The sequence below is a fragment of the Sebastes fasciatus genome, chromosome 7 (assembly GCF_043250625.1).
Source record: "Sebastes fasciatus isolate fSebFas1 chromosome 7, fSebFas1.pri, whole genome shotgun sequence".
Taxonomy (NCBI): Eukaryota; Metazoa; Chordata; class Actinopteri; order Perciformes; family Sebastidae; genus Sebastes; species Sebastes fasciatus.
In genome coordinates, this window is record NC_133801.1 from 12195589 (window position 1) to 12221905 (window position 26317).

The following is a 26317-nucleotide window of genomic DNA, read 5'->3' on the forward strand; positions in this document are numbered from 1 at the left end:
TGCCTAAACGTAAAGAAGTCATTTTGTTTGTGTTCAAAACGTATTGTTTTATTTATTTTTCAACATGTTAGATTATGTTGCTTTGAAGTTTTACTTTCACTTTTACAATGTCGTAGGTGTAGTAGGCCCCTAATGACCCACATCTATGTATGGCGACCGATAACGCCTATTTAATGGCCTGATAACAGTCGAATTGGGTGGTTATTCTGTTATTCTATTAAGACACGGGAAGAGTTGTTACACACAGTTGTTTTTTTAAATCATCACTTTATGGCAATATTCAAAGCGTTTTTCCCCCTACATCAGAAAGCACGTAAGGAAACTCGTTTGGTTGAAGCGATAATGACAGCCAACAGTATCACTGCCCTTCTCTGACCAGGTATTGTTGGATATATATTTCATCCCACTCTTGGCACCAGAGACAAAGGTGTGGCAACATGATACGATGTGGAGAACAAAAACACATGTTACAGAGCTTGATGGGCTGCTGCCAAGATTAGTGGTTTGATTCACACAACAGCGAGAGCCTTGCATGGAGCATGATCATATTCTGATGTAGACAAACCTGTTGAATAGTATTTTATCTCCTTGCTTCATCTTTTAAAAGATGATTAGAAGAACAATAAGATAAAGACGAGCCTTGTCACGGCTGAAATGTTGATTATGCAATGATGCATTTGGTGTATTGTCCATATATTTTATACAGTCAATAAATGTAATATAATGTTATCATCCTCGCTTTGCTCTCACCCTTCAGCTTTAAGCTGGTTTAGATTTTCAATGATAGTAACAATGGGATTTAGTGGAGAATGTAGGCCAACACACTGGTGTTAAACAGGAGCAGGACGGTCCCTCAGGGCTGGAGAATCATCACTGGCATAATTATTGCTGCCATAGAGTCAGATGGCATAGAAAGAGCTTTCCATTCATATAAACAACACAGAAATATTGTTTTATCCGCTACATATCGCTAGTGAGAGGTTACAACGTGGACACAAACTTCAGTCATTTCATCTTTTATTTTAGTTTAAACCACAAAAAAAGGTGTGTAGTGTCGTGCTGTGGTACGCTGCTCTACTTGTTCCGTTTCTATCATGCTGTGCCCCTCTGGATAATTATCAGACATATGCAATTATTGTAAAGGGATTCACTCACTGGAGGGAGTGCGTGTGGGGGTGGAGGGGTAAAATGAAAGTAAAATGGCTAATTAGTCTCAGGGAGGATGATGCTGATGGAAAAAGTTCAGAGTGAAAAATAGGTAAACAGTTAACGGAAGAGGAAGTAGGACAAGTGCAAAAAGGAAAAGTATTAAAGGCACTTTTGTTTCTCATAATGCAGACTTCCCGTACTCACTGCCATAACCCCCAACTGGCTCCCCCAAACTGACCTCTCCCTGCTCTCCCCCCTCTCCCTCTATCCTCTCCATCTTTTTTTGTTATTCTTGTCAGTGACTCACCTGCCCACATGCTGCGCGGCTTAAAGGAGATTGTGACTGTTCTCAACACCAGAGGCCAAAATAAAACAGAAAAAATAACAGACAAACAAATCAAAGCGAAAGAGAGAAACGTGACACAACTGTTAAATAAATAGTGAATATTTGTTATTGCAAAAAAAACTTAATTCTTTGTTGTTGTGATATTCAAGTTTACTGTAATGTGTGTGCATGTATGGGTTCCATGTGTACGGATGCTTCTAGTGACTATAAATACGCTGTAAACACACTCTGGCGTTGCAGAAGCTCAGCTGACATTCCTGCTGCCAGGCAGGATCAGTTTTTCCACCCATCCTGCCGGACAATGGACACAGCTGCCCCTCTGCCTCAGCCTCCCTCCCTGATTCTGTGTGTTTGGGTGTGTGTGTGTATGTAGCAGGTTGTCTTTGCATTGGTAAAATTAGCTTCTGCGACAGGTTCATATTCTTGCAGGTTCAGTATGGGGGTCTGGTCAGCTCTGGAAAAAAAGAATACTTTACAAGTCCCTCTTGAACAAACAAATGATAATAAAAATAGTGTTTTTTTTTATACGTTCTGTGGTTGCAAGCCGTTTATTCAACACGTTCATGCCAACTCATCACATGCCGCCGCTTTGTCACACCCCTGGCGTCACTTTACGTTTAGGCAACAAAACAACTTAGTTAGGTTTAGGAAAAACTACATGGTTGGGCTTAACAGTTGCTTACTACGTTTGTAAAGTGAAAATTAAACTTAATGCATGGGACACAAACAGCGGTCTCCTGGATGAAAGCCTTGTGTTTGTTGGACCAATCCACCTCCCCTCCCACCCCCCTGGTGCGTCTCTTCTCGCTCTTTAAACTACGTCACTCCTGGTGCACTTTCTCTAAGTGTTTACTGTTGCCACAGATGGGTTTACATTGTTAATGGAAAGCCGGTTTGTCTCATACAGACGCTAAAGGGTGCTTTGTGCGGCGGTATCACACGCTGATGGCCATGACAAAGCCTTATTTGTTTATTTTTACAATTTGTTTTGTTTTGTTTTTTACAAGTTTTGAAAAGAAACAAAACTTAAAGAATTAAAGGTTATTCCAGGATTAACAAAAATGTAAAAAAAAAACTCAATAATATGAAATCCATGCAGTGGCACTCAGGTCTATACACAAAGTTTAAGAAACAAAGGACAGCCAAGCAGTCGGTACCTGATACCTGCAGGAGAGAAGAAAGCAACTTGATCCTGACAAGCAAAAGTTAAACTCAGAGGATGGATTTATATTATGATAAAGAGCCTCAACAACACATTCACAAACCATTACGTCATTTTGGGCTTTGTTTATGTGTGCATGTTGGACCCGTCTATGTTTGGGTATTTGGGGCCAAGTAGCAATTGACCAAATTATTTGTTGAATACCAATGACGAACGTGTGTGTGTAGAAAAAGTGGCAGTCTGTGTCTAAACTCAAACTTCCTGATATGGGAGAATGGCATTCCTCATGATTCCCACAACCCACTGAAGGACCAGACGTGATGTCATTGAACGCTCCCAAGAGGAGGCCAGAGGTGATTACGTCTGTGGTGAGGGACAGAGAAAGAGAGAGAGAAAACAGACCAGAAGAAAGAGGTTCCCCATTTTATTTTGTGGTTCACTTCATAATGAAAACACTGCCCACAGACTGTGTGCAATTGTGCATAACTCGCTGTCGGCTTGTGTGTGTGTGTTTATTTTAGGTGTTTGTTACGGGCAAAACTCCAGAGTTCACTTTGTTTGGAGAGAGAGAGAGGGGAGAAAAGGAGGGCAAGGCAAAGAAATGACAGACAAAAGGAAATATTAAAGGGGGTTGAGGATGTAAAACATGCAAAAAAAAGGAGATGGGTGGAGGAAAAGGAAATAGCAAGAGACATAAATGCTGGAAGAGAGAAAAGAGAGGAAATCAGGAGTAAGTGAAAGGGCTTGTGACAGAGGGAATACTGAGAGACAAAGGAGGGATGATGGGGAAAGTGAGAGAGGATAAGAGGGAGTTGGAGAGAAAAGGGGTAAAAGAAGAGAGAGAGACAGACAGAGAGAGAGAGAGAGAGAGGGAGGGCGGGAAAAAAATGTCCCAGATTCCCATGCCATTTAATAGGGAGCAAAACCAAACTGAGCTTATAATGTCGACTGGCTGAGCAGGGGGCAAAGTGACAGCATGAGTGTGTGTGTGTTGTGTGATAGAGAGAGCAGCGGAGAGAGAGTGTGTCTCTATATCTGCATGTGTGTGTGTGCACGGAGAACATATGTGGCACAGCCCATGGAGGAGCACATGTAAAAAGCCTGTTTTTCCTGTGTGGACGTGCAGCCTGCAGACAGATTCGACTCAAGTTTTAATTACGGACTCTTGAATACTGTTTGGACAAAATTGGATTTTCCTGCATTTCTTCTTTTGTTTTGCTTTTTTTTTAAATAAGAAGAATATACTTTATGCGGAGCTTCATCCATCCAGAGGAATACTTCACTTTCCTTTGAGCTTTAGTCACACATACAGTAGAGTCCGTGTAGCGCTGCGTGGGCGAGGCGGCCTACCTGGATTACTCTGAGCGTACATGTTCGCGGGACAGACTCACAGAAGACGGGAGAGACTGAAAGAGAGGATAAAGTGAAGCAGGAAGATGTACCTGTACAAAGCGACGTGCCCAGACATCCCCAACCCGAAGCAGAAGGGGACCAGAGGTCAGGGCGGAGGTCAGGGTGGCGTCCAGGCCCAATGCACGGGTCAGGGGAGGCTCGCCAGGCAGGGGACCGTGGGGACGGGGCCGCGACCCTACGCTCCTCTGATGTTGTGGACGCCGATCAAATCCAACGGCGTGGTGCACCTCAAACAGCTGGAGGAGTTTCTCAACTTCCACTCGTTGTCGCTGCACGACACGATCAAGAGCCAGACGGGCATGATCTACAGGTAACCTCACTGGTGTGTGTGTGTGAATGTTTGTAGCGCTTTCCTGGATACTTTTATAGCAGTACTCCTCAGTACCACAAGGCTCACACCTGCCTTTGTTGCCCTCACAGCATTACAGCTAAGAGGGATGGACGTTGCCTCTGACCACTGCTGAGTTGTTTACATTTTTTAGTGTGTAACTTTAGATTCCTCTGCCTCGTTGATGTTATTTTATCATCTTTGGTTCCAGAATCAACTTTATTTATGTTAGGGCTGATGTCGCTCTGGATAGTTGGATGGTGATTGGTTGTGGGGCTTGTAGTTATTTGGCCACTGTTTGTTTGAAAATGCTTTGTTTCTATGCTGTCATGTTTGTTTACCGGATGTTATGTTCACATTGTTTCATTCGAGATTAAAAAAAAGTTTGCACATTAGTAACTGGAATAATAATAACACAATGGAGGTGTGAAAAAAGCCTTAAAAAATGCTTATCTAGAACATCATCACGTTCATCCACTGAGCCCACACACTGCATCTTTGTTTACAACAGTGATAGGACCGGCACATGCACTTCTGCCGCTCTTGGCGGAAAAACAATTATTCCGCCCCTCTATTTGCAACGTACCATACCAGCAACAACACACTAACGCCAATACTCTATTCACATAACGCAAATAGCAACACTAGTGTGATCACAGTATCAACAATATTAAAGTATGCAGGCATTTCCCTAATCCACATACAAATAACGCACCAAACAGGTCTACATAATAACTCCAATAACCTGGTTCCAGATTTCTTTACAGCAGTCATGATAGCATCATGTATAGCTATTTTCCCCTATAATGCAATTTCAGCTCCTCAAATGAGATTATACCAGTACAAATCTCTACCACAAGGGAGCAAATAAAGTTTACCTTTTCATATCTTCATATCTTTCAATCCCTCTGTTTTTGGAGTACTTGTTCCTTCAATAGTCTCCTCTTTTTTGATTCAGATAATTCCGATAATTTTGCTCGTTTAGACATGCTGTAGTATTTCCTTATACTCACATTGCATTTGTTTTGTTTTTCCTCGAATACAATCAAACTTGTTGTCGTGATAGCTGGGGGCGGGAGGCGAGATAGGGAGGTGGCTGCAGGTGTGTGATAGGCACAGTACTCAGCAACTCATTGTGCTTACAGAACGCGTAACTCAGCGAGACTGCAGTTACTGCTATTGATTAGTTGCTCAGGAATAGTTGACCCACATTTCGCTGCCCTGTATATCAAGTTTGCCTATATGGAAGCGCCGGCGCTGTGTCACTCATGTTCTACTATGCAATATCCGCTGCATCACGGGGACTATTGATCTCAACGTGAAACCCAACAGTTGACTCTCTGAGGGCACATTCATTATTTATGTCAGTGTGTTGTGTCTGATTCAACACGGTGGTTCAACACAGGGTTCTTGACAAATTCATTCTTAAAATAAACAAGTTTCTACACTCATTTTGTAATGCGACACATTGTTCATGTTCTGTCAAAAGCTGGATTGAACCATATTTGATGCAGTGTGCACAAATAAATACTGTGGCATGACAAATTGATGAAATCCTCAGACTGCATGAAGCCCAAAACATTAACTTGTGTACACATTTTCTTAGTTTGATTTTAGTTTTTAATGGTTCTCTATACGATATTCAGCGCATTAATCTATATAAATAAAGATATAGCGGAGTAATATCTACCTGAGCAGAGAATGAAGTTACTCTCCCTCTGTGTGTCTTGTAATCAGAGCTTCTCAGTGCTTTGTTGACATTGCTGGGCAGGCCGTGTGTGCTTTTAGTGCATGTGCTCTGCACTGCTCTCGTACGGCGGTTACAGCTGATAACGCCGTCTCGACGAACGGCGCCGTCTCTGAAGTGTAACACCGCCCCAGGTTAACATTGTTAGCTCTGTCAGCACTGTTGCCATTGTTTTCTCCGTTAGCGCTGTTAGCACTGTTAGCTACGACACGCCGACTCAGCCGTTGCCATGTTGAGAGCCGTATGGAGGCAATCACGCATTTAGCACCTTTAAATTGACAAACACAATCATTGCATTATCTTGGACAGTTTTTTCCTTGATATTTACACTTATATTGTGGATATACTAATGCTTATGCTATAATGTGTGGAGTAGCTCCTTTCTATGTTCATGTTTGCATGTTAAAGCTGCACAACCAACAGCATTTTCAACTGGATACATGCAATAATAGAAGTTATTGCACCAGAATATAAACATGGATTAAATCATCCTCCAAATGACTCATTGTTTTTGTTTTGGAGACAGAGTGTTTGTTGTTTTCCTTCTAGTTTGTCATCTGTGACAAAGCATCATGTTGGTGAGTGGTTTGAGTGAGTGTGACTGGGACATTGTGGGTCGCTGCTCAGCCCTCTGGCTAGAAAGCAGCATGTAGCTGCTCTGCCTTCATTGTGTTGTTGTTGTTCCCAATGGAGAAGAGTGATCTTGAATACAGCATTTAATTCTCCGATAGAGTTTCTGTTGTTGGTTGTAGTGTGTGGTTAATCTTTCACCTTTATTTATCTGAGAAAGTTGCCTGAACAAAGCTGTCCTCAATTATCATTATTAGACACATAAAAGCACCACAAGTATAATAGCAGAAATCCAAACTCCAGATTGATCAAATGAGCGAAATACACCTGTTAATAAAAAGCGATTTGCCAATCACACAATAATCCAAGTCAGGCTCCACAGTGTTGATTCAAAATGGGGTGTCCATGTGTGTTTTATATTTGGACAGACTGCTGGCTTAGCATTTCCATGAACTGTATTTTGGTCGTTTGAACAGCCTGTTCATTCCCCAGGCACTCTCATCTCTGATTCTGTGGCTATATTCTGCAAACATATTTGACTATATTACAATCAGTGTAATAATAACATGACCTGAACTTGTTGAGTTGGTGCAAAAGAAATGACGGCATGGAGCGTGACTTTTCCTGCACCCCTCTGTGTCCACCAATAGAGAGAGAGCGAGGGGGGAGTGTGATGGCAGTCTGTACCCCTGTTGGGTCAGCCTGGCTATGGGAGCTCATATGGCCATGTGCTGTTAGCCTTTCACCTTGGGACCTTGGCATATGCGTGTACATGGGCTTTTCTGTGTGTATGTGTGCTCGTTGCCATGGTAACCTAATAAAACAGCTGGCTGCCGACTTCCTTTTCCAGGTCAGTGTGTATTAGTGGTCAAGTCCTGCGCTGGACACTCCGGCCACACAGACACACAAACAGGAGAGAAAATCTATTTTAGTCAAAGGAAATATTATTTCTCCAGCCTAGATCTCCTGAAATGTAAATCCTTTAACCATAAAACAACTAAAACCAGCCATGACTTTACCCAAACTAAAACAGTCAGCTACAAAATATTAATATGAAATGATTTTATTAACATATGAACACCCCAAAGGGAGAGATGTAGATCAGTGAAGTGCCCTCAGTGCCAACAAGTTTTCCTTTAAAATCCTTCTGGCTCTGTAGAGAGAGGTGAGTCGTGACTTGATGAAGTCTGTGGAAGCATTTCCTGACCCAGCCTATTTGGCTTATGACCCCTTAAAACAAAGAAACGTGTACTTATGGTGCCCCATCAAAGGTTGTTATGACAGTTCCACCAAGTACTTTTTTCCCTTTTGAATACTTTATAGGGGTCTGAAAAGGTCTGTATTTCACAACAAAAAGAATTAAGATAAAAGAAAAGTTAAGAAAGAAACTTGATCACGTAGCAGAAATTTGTCATCTTCTTCCCTATCCTCTCCTACTCATGTGGCTGAACTACTTCACCTTTATTCATCGGCTCGCTTTCTTAGGTCTAACATGCTGACTAACACGCCGCCCCAGGATGATTGTGAGTGGTTTAACGAAATATAAACAAGCAGGAGCATTTTTCCCCTTATAGCAGAATGATAATGGCTGCAGCCAGACCTTTCTTTAGTGCTGACCCAGTGCTGTGTAGGTCAGGCTAGCGAGACTAATCATCCTGTGATCCTTTGGTGGGGTCCTGACCCTCAGGTTGGGAACCACTGTCCTAACTACAACTCTAACCACAAACTACAATCCCTAAAATTAATTCAAATTTAAACTCAATTTTCGAAGACTAACAAAAATGCCCTAATTTTGCATGTAACAGCGCATACACATCACACTCACAGGCATGGTTTCTATTTTTTGCAAACGCTTGAGTCATTCAAAATTATGCAAAGAGCACAGATGGGAAGAGGAAGAAGAGACAAACTACGAGCCTCAGCTTCACGCCGTGCCCTCCCATGCCCCACAGTTTATTATTCATGAGTGTGCGTGTCTGTGTTTGGGGCGTGGGTGTGTGTTTTCGGTTGTGAAGGAGCATATGTGTGTGTTTGTTTCTTCTGTGTGCATGCTCACTTCATCGTTAATGTGCATCTTGACCATGTAGGCCGGGGTGACAACTTTCAATTCAGAACTTATGCATTCAACACTTCCTCGGGGGGCTAATGTGGCGAATGTTAATGCTAGTTATCAAATCGGGGCCAGATACTGTCGCTATGAGACAATGTTAGTGAGCCGTGTTAGAAGAGCAGAGATCAGCCACTTTGTTCCAGAAAGAGTTGATTTAAAAAGCTTCAGAAACTGACTTTGACAGCCAGCCAGTGCACATGTCGTCCCTGAACGCCTCACCGCTGAATGAACATCCGGCACAGGTTCACTCTGGTGTTTCCCTCTCCTCTAAAGGAAGTCTTCTTCCTGCTTTGGATGAAACACTTTATTTGTGCCAGAAATCAACTCAGCACTTTGCAGGAAAGGAATTATAAGCTTTTTTCATCTTTTATCTTCCTCAAAACTGAGCAGATATCAAACTAGACATAAAACATTTACACAGAAAATAAAAATAAATAAATAAAAATATAAAAAAAAAAAAAAAAAAATTAATTAAAAAAGCAAGACATAAATACAATATAAAATGTATAATAATGTGTATAATATGTAATATAAAGAGATCTTTGGCTTATTTGGAAGAATTAGGATAAGCTACATTGTTTTCGTGCAACAGTTTTCTTTTTTATTATCAGGTTTTTGCTACTCTTTTTACATTTCTAAAATGCTGCATTATACCATTATGATGACTTTCTGGTTCACAATTTCAACACTTTTCATGATAGTATAGTGCTCAAAACATGCTTTGGTGAAATAATTATGTTTTTGGGGGTTTCATATGAGTAGGTACTCGCTGCTTTAGGACAGGAAGGCAGTTTTCATGTTTTTATTTGGGTGACTAAATGAATATTAAGCTGAAAAATAACTATTGTGTTCAATCAACCTTTCCTGTAAAAAAAGCATCAATCTAGTACATCCCCTTTTAACCTAAATGGCAAATGCACTCTGCTGATTTTTGATCACACAGACCGAATTAAAGCAGTCATCAATTCAATCAGCCTAGTGGAGGAAATAGATTAATGAAAGGCCCATGATATTATTGGATACAGAGCAGGGAATGCTGGGTAAAGGAGTGACAGTGAGGGGGCATTTAGACCTCCAGGGGGCAGAAGGTCACATTATGAAGCATATGTCATGTGTTCGTGGGTGCACCAGTGTGTGTGTGTGTGTGTGTGTGTGTGTGTGTGTGTGTGTGTGTGCGTGTGTGCAGACAGTCTGGATGTTTGTCAGTCCATTTGATTAAATGAGCTCTGGCCGCTGATAGACCGTGGCGTGAAGGTGACAGAGTCTCCACAGTTGTTTCTCGACTCCTCTGTCACTCACTTTTCTCTCTCTGTTCTCTACTAGCTTGTTTATTTTCCTGTTTTTACATCAATCATTGTATTTTTCCTTCAATCACGGGGGAGGCTGATCTGCAGCATAATCAGCAACTACTTTTGCATCTTCACTTTCTATACCAGATACATATTCAGAGCTGTTCGTGCCAAAAGAGGACTATATTTATTATAAACTGTAGTGAAAAATATCCCTTTTGCAGCAGAAAACATAACTCATTTGTCATAGTTGGGAGCAGAAATGGAAATCTGTTTAAACATATCTACTCCTTTTAAAAAACTACAGGTTAGAGTACCACCAAATTGTAGCCTTTTGCAAGCATGCATATGATTATTATTTGCTCTAATCTTATTTTGCATGATGCAGTTTTACTATACACTGTAACTCTAGCACTTCATGTGACATGGATGTAAAGATACTACACCACATTGTTCAGGAGTTATTTGAGACTCTGTGAGACTGTTTCTGAGCTCCATGTTACTTTAAGGCAGGAAAAGAAAATCAGAGAACAAATATAACAGTGCTGTGTTTGAACTCCAAATAAGAGGAGGCAACAGGGAATGCTTATTGACTACAGCCAGTCACAAGCCTGTCCTCTCTGGACCGGAGCCTTGTGTCCACTAAAAGTGTTTAGACTCTGGCTCTGCCTATGTAAGGAGAAGCATGTCCAGGCATGCAACTTTATTTATTATGGTGATGAACTGACAGGAACAAGAGATGGAGGGGTGAAGAGAGGGGAACAATGCTAAAATACAAATAACAGAGGACTATTTTAAAATGAAGAGAAGAAATCAGATCATTTTTATCACTATAAGGAAGCAAGTGGTGTTGGTGCTCAAGTGCAGGGAGATGGGGACTGATTTGTCTCACTTTATATTGTAGTGGTAGTTTATGTGTCTCAGTCTGTGTTCTTAATCAGAGCCTAATGAAGCTGCAACCATTCGACACTTGAGAAGCAGTGAGTGAAATTGTGCACTTAACCAGTGATCCATAGACCACACACACACACGCACGCACGCACGCACGCACGCACGCACGCACGCACGCACGCACGCACGCACGCACGCACGCACACACACACACACACACACACACACACACACACACACACACAGACACACACACACACACACACACACGCAATCAGACACAGACAGATACGCATGCAGATAAATGCGTCAATTGCTCATCCTTTATTCATCTTGGAAAACAAGTGAATATTTAACATAGGAGCTGGGATCCTCACTAAATACTTAATTGGTCAGGCAGTCACAGAAGTGTGTGTGAGTGTGTGTGTGGAGAAATGCATTCAATTGTAGGCTACTTTAGGCTAACACTAAACTAGCTATTTTTCATGACGTCTATTTTATTGGTATGGGAAATTCATTACCGTTTCAATTGGAAATTAAGTGTTTGTTTTATTGCATACCCATTAGCTTCAACCACTAATATCGACTTTCTTCTGAAAGGACTGGCTAATTTCCATATGTGTATAAATATAGCAGTGACTGCTTTAGAGCCTTTTTTTTATTATAATGAATGCTTTAAAGCTATTGAAAGCTCTGTGCGGGTGTGATAAGACTATGGTGGACTTTACACTCCTGTGGGATCCGAGGATCCTGTGACACCTTTGGCTTAGAACCAGTCATGTAATAAATTACTTTGGACAGAGTGAAAGTAAGCACATCATTTTGTAATTAAAAGATGGGGAAATCCCTACAACCAGAGGTTTTATTTTACAGTGTGTTCAATTAAGTTACACACTGTTAAAGCAACCGACTCCAGGGGATTTTAAGTACTCCCTTTAATGTTTAAAAATGCGTTTGTTTCATTTTTTTCCTACTAAAACAGGGGTCAGCAACCTTTACTATCAAAAGAGCCATTTTAGGCAAAATAAACCCCAAAAAATCTGTCTGGAGCCGCAAAACATTTGAGCATTGTGATGAAGGTAACACAGCTTATAGTCTAAGTATATAGTATATAAGCCTAATGCAGTGAGGGCCAAAGTGCAAATGTAATACTATTAGGGCCACATTGAGGGAAAAATCTGAGATTTACAGAAAAAAGTCGTAATATAACGAGAATAAAGTTATAACTTTTCGAGAAAAAAGTCATAATATTACAAGAAAAAAGTCGTAACTTTACGAGAAAAAAGTCGTAATATTACAAGAATAAAGTCATAATATTACGAGAAAAAATTTCGTAATATTACGAGAATAAAGTTATAACTTTACGAGAAAAAAGTCGTAATATTACGAGAGTAAAGTCATAATATTACGAGAAAAAAGTCATAATATCACGAGAATAAAGTCATAACTTAACGAGAAAAAAAGTCGTAACTTTACGAGAAAAAAAGTCGTAACTTTACGAGAAAAAAGTCGTAATATAACAAGAAAAAAGTCGTAATATAACGAGAATAAAGTCATAATATTACGAGAATAAAGTCATAACTTTATGAGAAAAAAAAAATAACACGTAAAATTACTACTTTATAATATTATGACTTCATTCTCATAATACTACGACTTTTTTTCTCGTAATATTATGACTTCATTCTTGTAATATTCTGACTTCATTCTCATAATATTCTGACTTCATTCTCATAATATTATGACTTTATTCTCATAATATTCTGACTTCATTCTCATAATATTATGACTTTATTCTCATAATATTCTGACTTGATTCTCTAAATCTCAGATTTATTTTTTTCCCTCAATGTGGCCCTAATACTCCGTCGTACCGTCGTACCATAGACCTACAAGAATGATAAATAAAAATGAAAATGCAAACAAAAAACAGTTATCCATTTCCACTATCTTTTTTAAAAATCCACAGGGAGGTTGCTGACCCCTGACCCCTGACCCCTGACCTCTGTACTAATAGATCCATTAATTTCCTGTATGTCGTGGTCACATCCGGGGTATCTCCTCCACAGTTTTCAGCTTCAAATCGGTGAAACAGCGCCCCTCTGGTATGTAACGGCCGGCCCATGTTAGTGAATGAGTGTGGTGAAACAATGGTACTGCAGCCTTACGACACGAGTCTACGTCAACGGCTGCGTCACGTGAAGTTTACATCCTTTGATTAACATAAAAAAAACCATTAAATGTTAGCTAACTGATTGGACAAGATGACTCAAATGATAAGAGGTTAGTAACGTTATTCGAGTTAAACAACTAGCAGTGGACAAACTACTTGAATGTCGTCTTCTTCAAACAAGTGAGTCAAATACACCTATTTCTCTGTCTCTGAGAAGCTCTGTGGCTTTACTGCTGGTTAAATGTGATGTTTTGTTGCTGTGTACTGTAGTAGCCTGCTAGTTGCTGGTGTTATGGAGGTTAATTTAAAATGTAGGCTACTCCACTGTGCATTGAACACAGTAGGTTATTGAAGCTGTTGTATTATTGTGAGGTGTTAAAAAAAGGCTTCAATTAAAGGGACTGTTTGTAAGAATCAGAAATTGGTTGTAACAGCGACACCTGTGGCCGTTAAGTCAACGAAAGTCAGCGTCCTGTTGCTCGCGCTCGCCCGTGTGCACGCGCTACCTGAATGTGAGCGAGCATCCGTCAACACAGTGAGGCGACACACGTCAGCTAAAACCACAATATCACTCTATATTTCACCTGCTTGGCAGTAATGTTAGCTGACCAGACGAAGGTCTCTCCACGAATCAGTGATGATCCTAGTGTTGGCTTTTCCTGCTTCAGCTTCCCGACCGCAGCCGCAGGAAGACACCGGAGTTTTTGTCGGAGACGATAACGTAACTCGTTGCGGAGCCCCGTCACTTCACAAGACACGGGAAACCTGTTGGTCTGGAGGAGCTGCAGCATTTATTTCTGCACAAACGTCCACTGTACATTCACTAGATATTATCAGAGCTAAACTAACTCTTCTGCAGTGTGTAGTGTGCGCGCATGCACGTGAGGTGGAGCGAGCTGAGTGAAGTTAGGCAGGCAGAGGAGCAGAGTACAGCAGAGACTCCGGCCCTGGAGACCAAAGCTACGGTCTCCCCTGCGTCCTCCGACCGCGGTCAACACTGATTTGCAAGACGGGCTTCACTAGATATAACTTTGCGGTTTTGGTGCTTCCGTGTAGTTTGTGTTGGAGTCTTGTCTGAACAGCGTAGCCACACGCGAGCGCGCATGGGACACCGACCCGGATTGATTTATATGTGTAAGAAGTTACAAACAGTCCCTTTTAACTGAGTGTATGCCTATACTGTATATCACATGCTCTTATGTCACATGAGCAATTTTTGGAAATTCAAAATCAATCCAATATTAATTACTGAATAAGTTATATAAATCATTACAAATGCGGCAACATTGTTAAAGGTTTAAATTATATTTAATTTTAAATATATATTTCAATCTAGAATACAATTTAGTCCTGTAAATTCCTGAAACTCTGAGTTAAATTACAGTAGTATTTGAGATCTATATGGTCATCTGAGAGCAGGAGGAGAAGGACGGACTGCTCAGACAGAAATGCGTTAAGTTAATTACTGTTTTATCAGTCTGGTCGATCATTTTGTGCACTGCCTGCTCTCCCTCACTTACACATTTGTTGAAATGCCATGTTTTATTGACTTATTAATTCCCTAGAGGCTTACCCTTCTCTAACCCCTTTTCTATATATGTCTAACCCTAAATTTGGGACACCAGTTTTATCCTCCATTAGTCAATCCTGTTTCCATACTGGTCTTAACAAGTCTGAGACTGCTTGCTAAATGTGACATAGGGCACTCCCTCAGTACTCGCATACAAAGACGCATCACCAGTTCATTAGTCGGCTACTGAGTGAGCTAATGCATGTTCTTAACATGACTCTCATTAATCAACTCTGCGGCTTGGGAAGTCAACGGGAGTCTCGCACGCATGTCTGTCAACTGAGTCTCTGCAAACACACACACGCACACGCACACGCACACGCACACACACACACACACACAAACTTCTGGTGTTGCATTTGTGTCAGCACCAGCCAGGGTGAATCAATAGGGCATCGGTTTGTCCTTTTGACATGCTCATTTAGGAGAGTGCCAGACAGTCACTGTGGATCACCATGCTCGGCTGACACTCTGAAATTCTCTGTTTTAATTAGAAATGGTCCCAGCTTCAGAAAAATAAAAACATTTCTGCTTTATTATATCTGAGAAAGACATACAATTAGACAGAAATTTGAATATCGGCAAGTAAAGAAAAATCTTATGACATGTCAGAAGGTGGTGAAATATGCGCTTTAGCCTGTTGATTCATATTTTCCCTCTTCTCCTCTGTATTTTTTTTTCTTTTTTAATCGTTTTAAAGGTACAGTGTGATTGATTTGGTGGCATCTAGTGGTTTGGTTGCAGATTGCAACATCTAACGTGAGCCGCCGAATGCAAAACTGTGGTAACGCCATTTGCCTCGCTCAGAGGCCATCCATACCATAATAACACTACTTTAGGAGCAATGGAAGTCAGACGGCGGCAGGCGGTACCACGGTTTTACACTCTGCAACTCATTACCGCAGTTTCACAAGCGTGTCGGAGAAATATGGTGGCCTTCAGGTAATGTAAAAGCGTGGACGGCTCTCGCTAGAGCCAGTGTTTGGTTTGTCCGTTCTGGGCTACTGTAGAAACATGGTGGACTCCGTGAAGAGGACCCGCTCACTATGTAGATATGAAGGGCTTATTCTGAGCTAACGAAAACACAACAATTCTTAGTTTGAAGTGATTATACACTAATGAAAACATTGTTATGAATATTATATTCCATTTCTGCTAATAGATCCCCTGAAATGTTACACACTGTTCCTTTAACTTTTCATTTACTGGATACGAGCTGTGAAAATAAGGACAAAACATCTTCTATTAAGACATAAATGATCCATCTCTCTGTCTTTGTTTCTCCCCGTCTCTCTGCACTCTGGTCTTTAAGTATCGCTGCCTCGCTCATCCCCTCTCTTGGTATTTGTCCATTATTGATGAGGGCTGATAAGCGGTTATTTAAGAGGCAGCGCTCTCCTCGGGTCTCACAGAGGTTGCCTGAGGATAATCCCCCAGCGGAGCTTCTCCTCACTCTCCCGCACTGCTTCATGTAAATTGAAAGGAGCCGTGCCAGCTTTAACTTTAACACACTCATCCTTATACTTTAAATCTATTAGCTGATGTTCAAGGTGACTCTCAAATCAGACCACAGCCAAAGTACCACTACTCATAGTCTGTGCAGTCTGAGCACTTATATTCATGTAACTCAGTTAGAAATCCCCACAGAGACTCGCTAATAGGTGTGTTTGTAACAAGCAGGGAACTATTTTCTGCTCACCCACTAGATATGTCAAGATAAGAGCTTATAAATACCTAATTTGTAATGATGATGCAGTAGCACATGAGGGGTAATAGCGTGGGTGTGTGAAGGACCCCTCGTGGGGAAGTGGAGACACTTTTAAAACATGTTTAACAGTTATGTGGTACATGTGGGTGGGTGATTGAGGTCCAGTGGGTTAGTAACAGAGAGGATGAGACTCTTGGGAGATGCAGAGAGAGATCAGAAGAGAGAGATGTCCTGTAATTAGTTTTATATTTAGTGCTGGTTGTTGGTTTCATCACTAGGGGGAGCCGTGGGCCTGCTGTCACTGTGACAGTGGACATGAAAGTGAGAGGATTCTGGTGTGTTTCTTGAATAACACTTGTCAACAGTAGATTGAACAGAAGCGAGTGTCTGCAGTCACTTCCTTTGTCATTTTGACAATGCTAAACTAAAGTTACACTTCCACACAACTGTAGCTTCATATATGTGGAATTTATTTGTGCACAGTTTGATATTTGTACGGCACTATTTCCTCATTTCATGTATTGATTACAGCTCAAAAACAAAAGCCCTGTGTGCACTGCTCAGGCAGTGAATCAGAGCAGCTAAAAGTCAATTGCTCGTGACTTCCCAGAGATTCCATGTGTTTGCCAAGAGAAGAGAAAAATGTGTGACTGCTAAAGTGAAATACTGTACTGCTTTAAGAGGTGCTGCAGTGCTCATGCAGCGGTGGAATCAGTAGGAGTGTCACCTACTGTGGATTGCAGCGAGACCTTTGAAACCACAGCTCAAGAGGGGGCAATGTAATATCCAACCCAGCTGCTTCAGCAGATAAACAATTACCTCTTTGTATCCTTCCTATCCATCTCTCTCTCTCTCTCTCATTTTCCCTCTCTTTCACTAAAACCAATTTTCTCAGAGCTTTTTTATCTTCCTGCTGTTTCATCATTGCTCATGTATATTTCTTTCATTTTCTTTCTCCCTCCCTTCCTTTCTATCATTCAAACTCTCTTTGTGTCTTCTTCACTCCCCTGGTCCCGTCATTAGTGGTATCCCTCCACCTACGTTTTTGCACAGTCATGCTTCGAATGGACACTCAGTTTTAGTGTCACCATATATCTCTGCTTTACAGCACTAAGCTGATACACTGACGCAGGCAAAGTTTATGCTTCCTCGGATCAGCACTTTTCTCGTCGTTTCTGTGTGTCTTCACAGATTGTAATAGAAAAGAGTGGAGCTTGAGTCTCCGCCAGTTTGTGAGTGTGTGTTTGTGAGAGAGACTGTGGATGTGTGTTTTTGGGTGCAGTGCTATCTTTTGTAAGAAAAGGTAATATACTTTGGTCTCCTCCAAGGCCTCTTTAGAGAGACAAGGTGAGAGGACCAGGGACGCAGAGTGGGATATGAGAGATTGTCATCATAATAACAACTAAAGAGGGTAGTGTCGAACCAGCACACACACACACACACACACACACACACACACACACACACACACACACACTATGGACTTTACTGCAGTATTTGTCACTGTTTAAACACTGCAATAAATGCAGGGAAACGCAATGTCAATAGATGCACAACAATACTCCTAGAGCATTCTATGCAAATACTGGACAAATAGCTGCATAAATCCAAATCCATAAATGAACAGTGAAGTGTTTTAGTGGCCTCAGTGCAGCAATGCAGCAAAGATGCAGCCACCTGTAACCAGTGAGGGCAGTCTCCTGTTTCAGTATGTAATTTCACATGTAACCGTATTACAACATTAGCCAGACCTGAACAGAAGCTTTTGTAACCTGTTAAATAGACTACTATAATGTTGTTCAAGTACAATTTTGAGATACTTTTGCTTTACTTGAGTATTTTTGTATTTTATGCTACTTTATACTACTACTCCACTACATTTATTTGACAGTTATAGTTACTGGTTACATTTTACAGATTCAGATTAACCCGCTGAGAACTACAGAAGACTAATTTTTGTCTTTTTTAGGGGGATACAGGGGGTCTTTAGGGAGAGATAGCAGGTCAGCAGTAGATTTTACATAGAAGTGGTGTACATCATCTGAAAACTGGGAACCTGAAGATTAATTTGAGATGCAGCTCAGCGCTGTATGTCAAATTGTTCTAGTCGTAAATCAGAAATTAATATGAATGAACGAATTCATGAATTAATTAATTAAAATAAATTGTGAGAGTGTATAAGAGCTTGGAACATTATGATAGAAATATATGATGGCCATTCCCATGCTCACTTATGTCTCATAAGTTGTTGCAGCAATTTTTGGGTTGATACCATTTGTTACACAGATTTGGTACTAAATTTAACCTTTTTCTTTACCGATCGAGAATTGATAAAAATGATCAATAATCTTTCCAAAACACCACATTAAGACACCAAGACATTGAGGAACACCATAGAAAAAAGCCATGCTGTGATTTGGTTTAAAAAAAACTTGACATTTTGAGATGCAAGAATTGCATTTTTTAGTGATTGGATGGCGAGCGCTTAGGTTCTGGAAACTGCTCAAAAAACCCCTTAATGTGCTAAAATGTATTGGTTGTGAATTGCCTTGCTTCACGATATGTGTTTGACATGCTTAAAAGCCATAACCCTGACCTCTCAGGTCATCTAGCACTGGTATTTTTGCTATTCTTTGAGTCAGTTCAAAATCCAGTTGCTGGAGTAGCCTTCCTGCGAACTTGAGATGTGTTCTCTCACTTCTTTTAAAAGCAGGATTCCTTTATGTTGCCTTTCAATGACGAGGATCTTAGTCATTAAATAGTTGGTGTTTACAGTCTCCTGAGTTTTCTCCTGTGTATAAAACGTGCTATATAAATAAGGTTACCCTTGCCTTGCCTAACCTCTATCCGTAACACACAGCAATGTCTAAACGTAATCTGTAACATCATAGTACAGTAATATAATTGACAATTTGTAAGGTTTTTATTGTTAGTTTACTTGCTGCGTAGTGTCTGTGGCATTTCATTGTAACATCCTATAAAAGTATTTAATCTCCCCTGCAGGAATAGATAGCCTACTGATGGAAACCATCTACCTGTTACATGTCATACAGACAGACAATAAATCCTGCTGATGGAGTTGTGTGTTGCACAGATGATAATAGCGTGAGATGTGGTGCAGAAATTCCCTGTCAGCACACACGAATGATGGGAAATCCCTTGTGTGTAGATCATTACACACTAGTGCTTGCACATTTCTCTTTCCATTTCTTGCTAGATCAACCTTTTTATATTTAAAAAAAAGCTTTTGCAAAGTTATTGAATTCCTGGAATAATGTGATGGATGTCAAAACACGGAGAGGAACCCCCCAAGGTCCTCATTTTGGTGTTGAACATCAGAATGCTTAGGTCTTCCTTTTCAAGTTTGGACTTCAATCTTAGTACAACTTCCAAATCCTTGTTTTTAGGCACAGACCTATAACATTATCTCAGCTTGATGATGAACACAGCCACAGTCGAGCACTTGTCAGGAAAGCCAAGTGGTTTGGCACGATGTAAGAGCACTCCTTCATACGACCGTTTCACCTTCCCATTATCTTCAAGTAGTTTCATTTCAACGCTTTTATGGTTTGAGTAATTTTGGTAATGATCATCCTCTATAAAGTGGGACAAGAGATGGATTTCTCTATGAGGAAAAAGTTCTGCTTCCAGTAGATTACTTTACAAACTGTACTTTAAGAGTGTTGCCTTGTAAGAATGAGATCATGCATCCCTAATATATATAGTAGGGGTGGGGAAAAAAATGGATTCACCGATGTAATTTTTTTTTAATGATTTTGAAATAGATTTTTTAATGCCAGAATCGATATATTTGCTTCATTTGAGTCTATGCGGAGGTAGAGGGAAGTTACCGCTTTTATTGTTGTAGTCTGAGTAATGTGACGTCATATCCGTTCTGTATCTGTCACTCAAAACAAACAGTAGCCGGCCGGTCGTACTGAGCAGAAACCAGCAGATACGACAGAGCGGAAAACGGCAGAGGGTCGGCATGGATACGACCTGCACCCTCACATTTTAAATCCAAAGTGGTAAACACTACACATACAGTAAAGTATGGAAACACTCTGGGTTTTACAGAGTGTAGGAAAAGCAGAGCTAGACATCACGGCTTAAGCTGCATGCTAACTCTGTCATGGACAGGAAACGTTATCGTATTGCGGTAACGTGCGGTCAAGCCAGCCGTCACTCTCGTCTCCGTGGTCCAATCGGCCGACGCTACAACTGTAGAGCACCAATATACTGACATTTATGTTAAATGCATTCAAACGGCCCCGATGGAGCTAAACATGGATGTATAAAGACAACGGAGCTGACGGGGAGAGCTAGCGACGGACTTGTCGAAGTTATTGGAAGTATACAGACGTGACTACGTCCGGTTTTCAAAATAAGGTGTTAACAAAGGAAACTGTATATACAAAATACATATATGGAAATAAGATTGATGGATTATATTCACCAGAAGTACAAAACAACACAACAACATATCTTTTAAGTTATAAAGAAAATACCGCTAATTTGTGAGGGAAATGTCTTTATTCTTTTGTCTTTTTATTCTTTTTAAAATCAAAAATGATTCCTGACAATGATTCATATATTTGACTTCAGGACATCTCTGACTACATACTTGCTGAAAATCAAACATTTTTACTTTATTCATTTAGATATTTTCCAAAGTGAAAGTCCCTAGAAGTGTATGATTCAACTTTTTCCCATGCTCTAGTGTTAAAACAGTTAGTAAAAATTGCAATAAATCGTATTATTGAATCGCAATACTTGTAGAATCGCAATACATATCAAAGTATCGTGATAGTACCGAATCAGGAGATAGGTGTATCATCCCAGCCCTCTTATATAATGCATAAATGTCATTTAAATGAATGTAAGTGAATGTGCAAAAGGTAGCTAGGTACTAATATATATGTAATTTTCCCCACCCTAAAAAATGTAACAGGAAAATGAGGGAGATGTCAATCAAGCTCCGTCTATACACACCCACACAGTCCTCACAAGTGGTCTAATTAGCCAAGATAATTGAAATCACCTGTGTGGGTTTACCTTAGAGGCTTTAAAGCCCATACTTATGGGCTTTTTTCTATTTATAATGTTTTATTTTTATCCATAAATTACCACAATCAAATTACCTTTCAAGATGAACAGAATAAATCCATAAATGAAAGCCAAGACCACCCACAGCCGAGCTCACAACTTTCTGTAAAGTGAAATGTGTTCATGTAGGAGAAAGTGATGTAAATGCAAAGTAAACGTATGAAACAAAGTTAATTTTTACTAACCCAGCAACCAGTAGTCATTAAGTAATAAGAGCATGAAACTAAAGCAGAGGGAGATGCACATTAGACTAGACACAGATGTTTAATCCAATTAACAAAATGAGGTGAAACTCATGCAATCTACTCTCTCATTCTTCGTTTGTCTCTTGAGCTCTTAGTCTCTCTCTTCCTCTCGCAGACACTAAAATGCTAACGTAAGAGCACATGTACATGATTGCACATGCAAATCAATACTTGCAAGCACAAACGCAGACACAAATAGACACACCATCTGTTTAATTCTCTCAAAAAGTTTTTACTCAGAACGTAGAGAACTATAAGCCTCTTTCACAGAAGACATTTTGACAGTAGGAAAAGCACAGCTGTAAATAATGAAATTAATGATGGCTGAATTCCATTTAGCTGCTTTGATTTCAGGTTCCCAGTATCACGCATGCTTGCTCACTGTCACCAACACAACATCTCCAGACTCCGCCAATCCCTGTCTCACTCCAGCACAGAAATCTTGGTCCACGCATTTGTTACATCCCGGATTGACGACTGCAACGCTGTCGTCTCTGGCCTTTCCTCCAAACTGCTCAACAGACTTCAAACCATTCAGAACTCTGCCGCCCGGATCATCACCCACACCAGATCCTCCGACCACGTCACCCCCATTCTCATCCAACTACACTGGCTCCCTGTTCAATACCGGATTGACTTCAAAAACCTTCTGCTCACCTACAAAGCCCTCCACAACCTTGCCCCCACCTACCTCACTGACCTCCTTCAGGAGTATATCCCCTCCTGTTCCCTCCGCTCATCTTCAGCTGGTCTTCTGACCATCCCCACCTCACGCCTCAGCACCTTGGGAGCTAGGCGTTCAGCTGCACTGCTACCAGGCTCTGGGACTCTCTCCCTCCACACATCCGGCAGTCTGACACTATCACATCATTTAAATCCATCCTCAAAACCCACCTGCTCAAACTGGCCTATTTTCTGTAGTGTCCATCAGTTCATCATATGTGTCTGCCTAAATGTGTCTCTGTCATGTCTGGCTGTTTTTATCTGTTTATGTATAATTTTATCTTTGTAAGGTGTCCTTGGGTGTCCTGAAAGGTGCCACCAAATAAAATGTATTATTTTTATTATTATTATTATGCTGATTGTTGCAGGAAACGAGACGGGTCAAAATGTTTCATTTAAATTAACTGGAGACATGGCATTTAATGTGAAAATCCAGTAAGCTTCACTCTAAAGTCATAGTCTTTACTACCCCACTTTTAGATTTTTTAAATATTTATTATATTTATTTATGCTCTTCTCTCTCCCATCACACTCACACACGTTTTGCTGGTGGTTTCCCCATATCTCTCAATAATCAGTGTTTGAAGGCACGACAGCCTCAGTGGTCTTAGTTACGTCCAAAGGACATAGATTAGTTGATAGAGAGCCTGTTGCCTCAGAGTTTCCAATAATGATGAGATAAAGTTATAAAGAAATCATGTTCATCAAAACACAAATGAGATGCTGCTGATGAGGGTTGACACGGAGCTTATGAGGGGAGTTGTGTTGGTGTTTGCACAACACTCACAGGCAGACCTCTAAGCAGAATGGCTGCAGTCACAGAGCTCTCCTTCCTGCTGTTTGCGCTCATCAACAACATTCATGCAGAGGAACTCATCATCATCCAAAAGGAAAGGGACTCTTACACCTTCGAGCTCCCCAAGGAGGCCAACCCCTCCTGCCTGATCTCCAGATTTGTTGGTGAGGAGAAGATTGTCCTGTGGAACACCTCTGACCTCTGGTCCCAGAACTCCACAGTACCTAAAGACTTGAAAGGACGACTTTCAGTTGGCAGCATTTCTAATTACACGATCCACAGCCTGACCCACTCAGACTCCGGCACGTACCAAGAGGAGTGTTGGACCGAGGGTAAAGTGACATCTGAGAAAAACATCAGTATTGTTATTTGTAGTTCAATATATAAGAAAACACCTGCTCAAGTGCGTCCTGGAGGATCAGTGGACCTGCCATGTTATGGAACAGCTGGCAATCTGGATATCCAGTGGCTCAAGCGTGAGTTTAGACATGAGCAAGAAATATGGACAAGAGTTTTTGGGGACAATACGACATCCGTGATGGACAATGTTAAAGGAAGATACCAAGTGGTGACAAACACATCAGCTCTTCGTGTATCTGACTACAGAACAGCAATCAACACAACGTACACCTGTCTGGTGATGAACCAACAGCAGTGTGTTAGCAGTCACCCTGTACTGTTTGAACTGGAACCAGAGGTAATCTACCGCTCAGTGGAGGAGACGGCTGTGCTGCCGTGCAATGTCATTGATTTCATCGATGACCAGCCCCCACATTGGGTAAAGGATTTCCATCATGCTGACCCAGAACAACAAGACACTGTAGACCAAAACTACTCGCTGGTGCTTTCATCGTTAATGTTAAATCACACAGGTTTGTACAACTGTGAAACCTCTAGAGGACTGCAAAGGTATTTTCTGTTGGTGTGCCCCAAATTTGGCCCACCTGCTGTAGAGCTCTTCTCAGAGGGAGAAGAAATCACTCTCAGATGCAGAGATTTGGGAGAGAGAGAGGTAACCCTTTGGTTCATCAAGTCAAACCAAACAAACGGAAGAATCTTTAATACAGAAACTGATCTGAGCATGATGAGCAGAGTGAGCTGGAATCATGAAGAGACATCTCTGGTTATCTCTAACGTCTCACTGGAAGACGCAGGAGAATATTGGTGTGCAGTTTTTGACCCATATGGTCAGTGTGTGTCAACAACCAAAACTCTTCTTAAGTACAGAGAGCCATCTGGGTTTCCCTCTACCTTCTACATAGTGAGATGCTCAGTGCTCAGTGGTCTGCTGGTGATGCTCTGTGTTGTTGTAGTCGCTGTGAACCAGAGGACCAGGAGAAGAGAGCAGCTTTCAGCTGAGACAGAGAGTTAATATGCAGATGTTCATTTCAGCTCACTCATTTCTCATTGTCTTTAATACAGTGTGTTATATACTTGATTTTAAAATAATGGATGTTAGACATTCAGCCAAATAAAACATTTGAACTGGAACACAAAAGACAGAGACAAAGATAGATTACAGAAACGACAAACAAAAAACTAGATAAACTGTGTATGTGATATTATTATTATTATTATTATTAATAATAATAATAATAATTATTGCTAAGTGAAATAACAATGTAACAAAGTACAACATATCACATAAAAAGGGAAATAATATAAATAGACAGATATAAATACCCCAAGATAATAATAATAATAATAATAAAGTTTTGAAGATTAGAAGTCAACCATTGATCATGATCATGACAGGGTGCTGATGTCCCCTTAGTTTTTTATAAAATATTATATATATTTTATATATAATTATGTTTGTTTGTTTTTCTTTGTTTTGTTGTGGATACATGTGATTATAGGGATCACTGCTTTGAGCTGCACCCTGACCCATAGGAGGGGATGGGTCTGTTTTGTGATATCATTTTTAACACTTACATTTCAGTAATTAATCAGTTATCATTGCTTTCACCTGAGCTGTTTTTATTACACTTATTTTGTATCTTGTTATTGTACTGATGTTTTATTTCAAATCAAATGATTGTGATTTTTTTTCCAATCATATGTGAAGGAATTTGAGTTGCCTTTTATGCATTTATAATTGTTATATCTTGCAGTGTTGTCAGTGTTATATAATTGTTATTATACATTGGTCTGTATCAATCACTAATCAATTGTCTCTATAATAAAGGTTTCAAATATATGATAAAACTTGGTTCCCAGTTTTTACTGTTTTGATTGTGATTTCAGATTTTAATTATTATAAGCAACATATCTCTCGTATGTGAAATGTTACTATTCTACTACTTTCATGCTACACTGATTACAGAAAATGACAGTGCCATCTAGCAGCTGTTGTCAAAAAAGCACTGGAGTATCCTCTCTTTGCTTCTATACACTTTGATGTCACTCTCACTGGAGCACTTGAATAGAAGAGAGCTATCGTTATCAGTAACCCCTGTGCTTTTCTTGCTATGACAAGTCAAAATATCTGCTGTGAGAAAGGCCTATACTGAGCATTAAGGAATAATTTTCATACAAATGAACGGAACCTTTTCTATTTCAAACAAGCTTTGCCCTTTAACAGGCTCTATAGATTTGAGCACTCCTTTCTGCGGAGCTCTGTGCTGCAATTTACTGTACTATACATGCACCTACTCAACCAAACAGGACGGGTCTTTTTCCTGTGGTTTATGTACCGTGACCCCATTGTGCACCAACTTTAATCAAGCAACTGAAAGATCAACATGACTGAGTAGCCCACTCTCCCTAGGAATTCATATTGGAAAATACTGCAGTACATGATTTATGTCCAAATCCAAATATGAATGCCAATTACATGCGTCCTTTGGTCCCTAGTTTGCGAGCCTTGATCCCAGTCAGGCTGGGACAAATTATATTCAGTCTAACAGGGAGCGGGTAGGGCCTTGTTCTTTTACTGCAGGTCTCAGCCCTGTGTGGATCCAATCATGATATCTGGATTATAATTGGATT

The 26317-nt window shown here is 40.5% G+C and overlaps 1 protein-coding gene across 3 annotated transcripts in view; it reads left to right on the forward strand.

Moving 5' to 3' along the window:
* The first annotated feature begins 3635 nt into the window (after nucleotides 1–3635).
* Nucleotides 3636–26317, forward strand: part of kcnab1a (potassium voltage-gated channel subfamily A regulatory beta subunit 1a) — a 119939-nt gene continuing 97257 nt past the window's right edge. The window contains exon 1 of one of the 3 annotated variants that reach the window (XM_074641606.1): nucleotides 3636–4380. In XM_074641606.1, coding sequence (XP_074497707.1) covers nucleotides 4094–4380 — 287 coding nt within the window. In that variant the 5' untranslated portion in view covers nucleotides 3636–4093. Of the gene's footprint in view, nucleotides 4381–13251; nucleotides 13359–26317 lie in introns of those variants that run through there. The other 2 variants (XM_074641605.1, XM_074641609.1) reach the window with 2 other exon arrangements.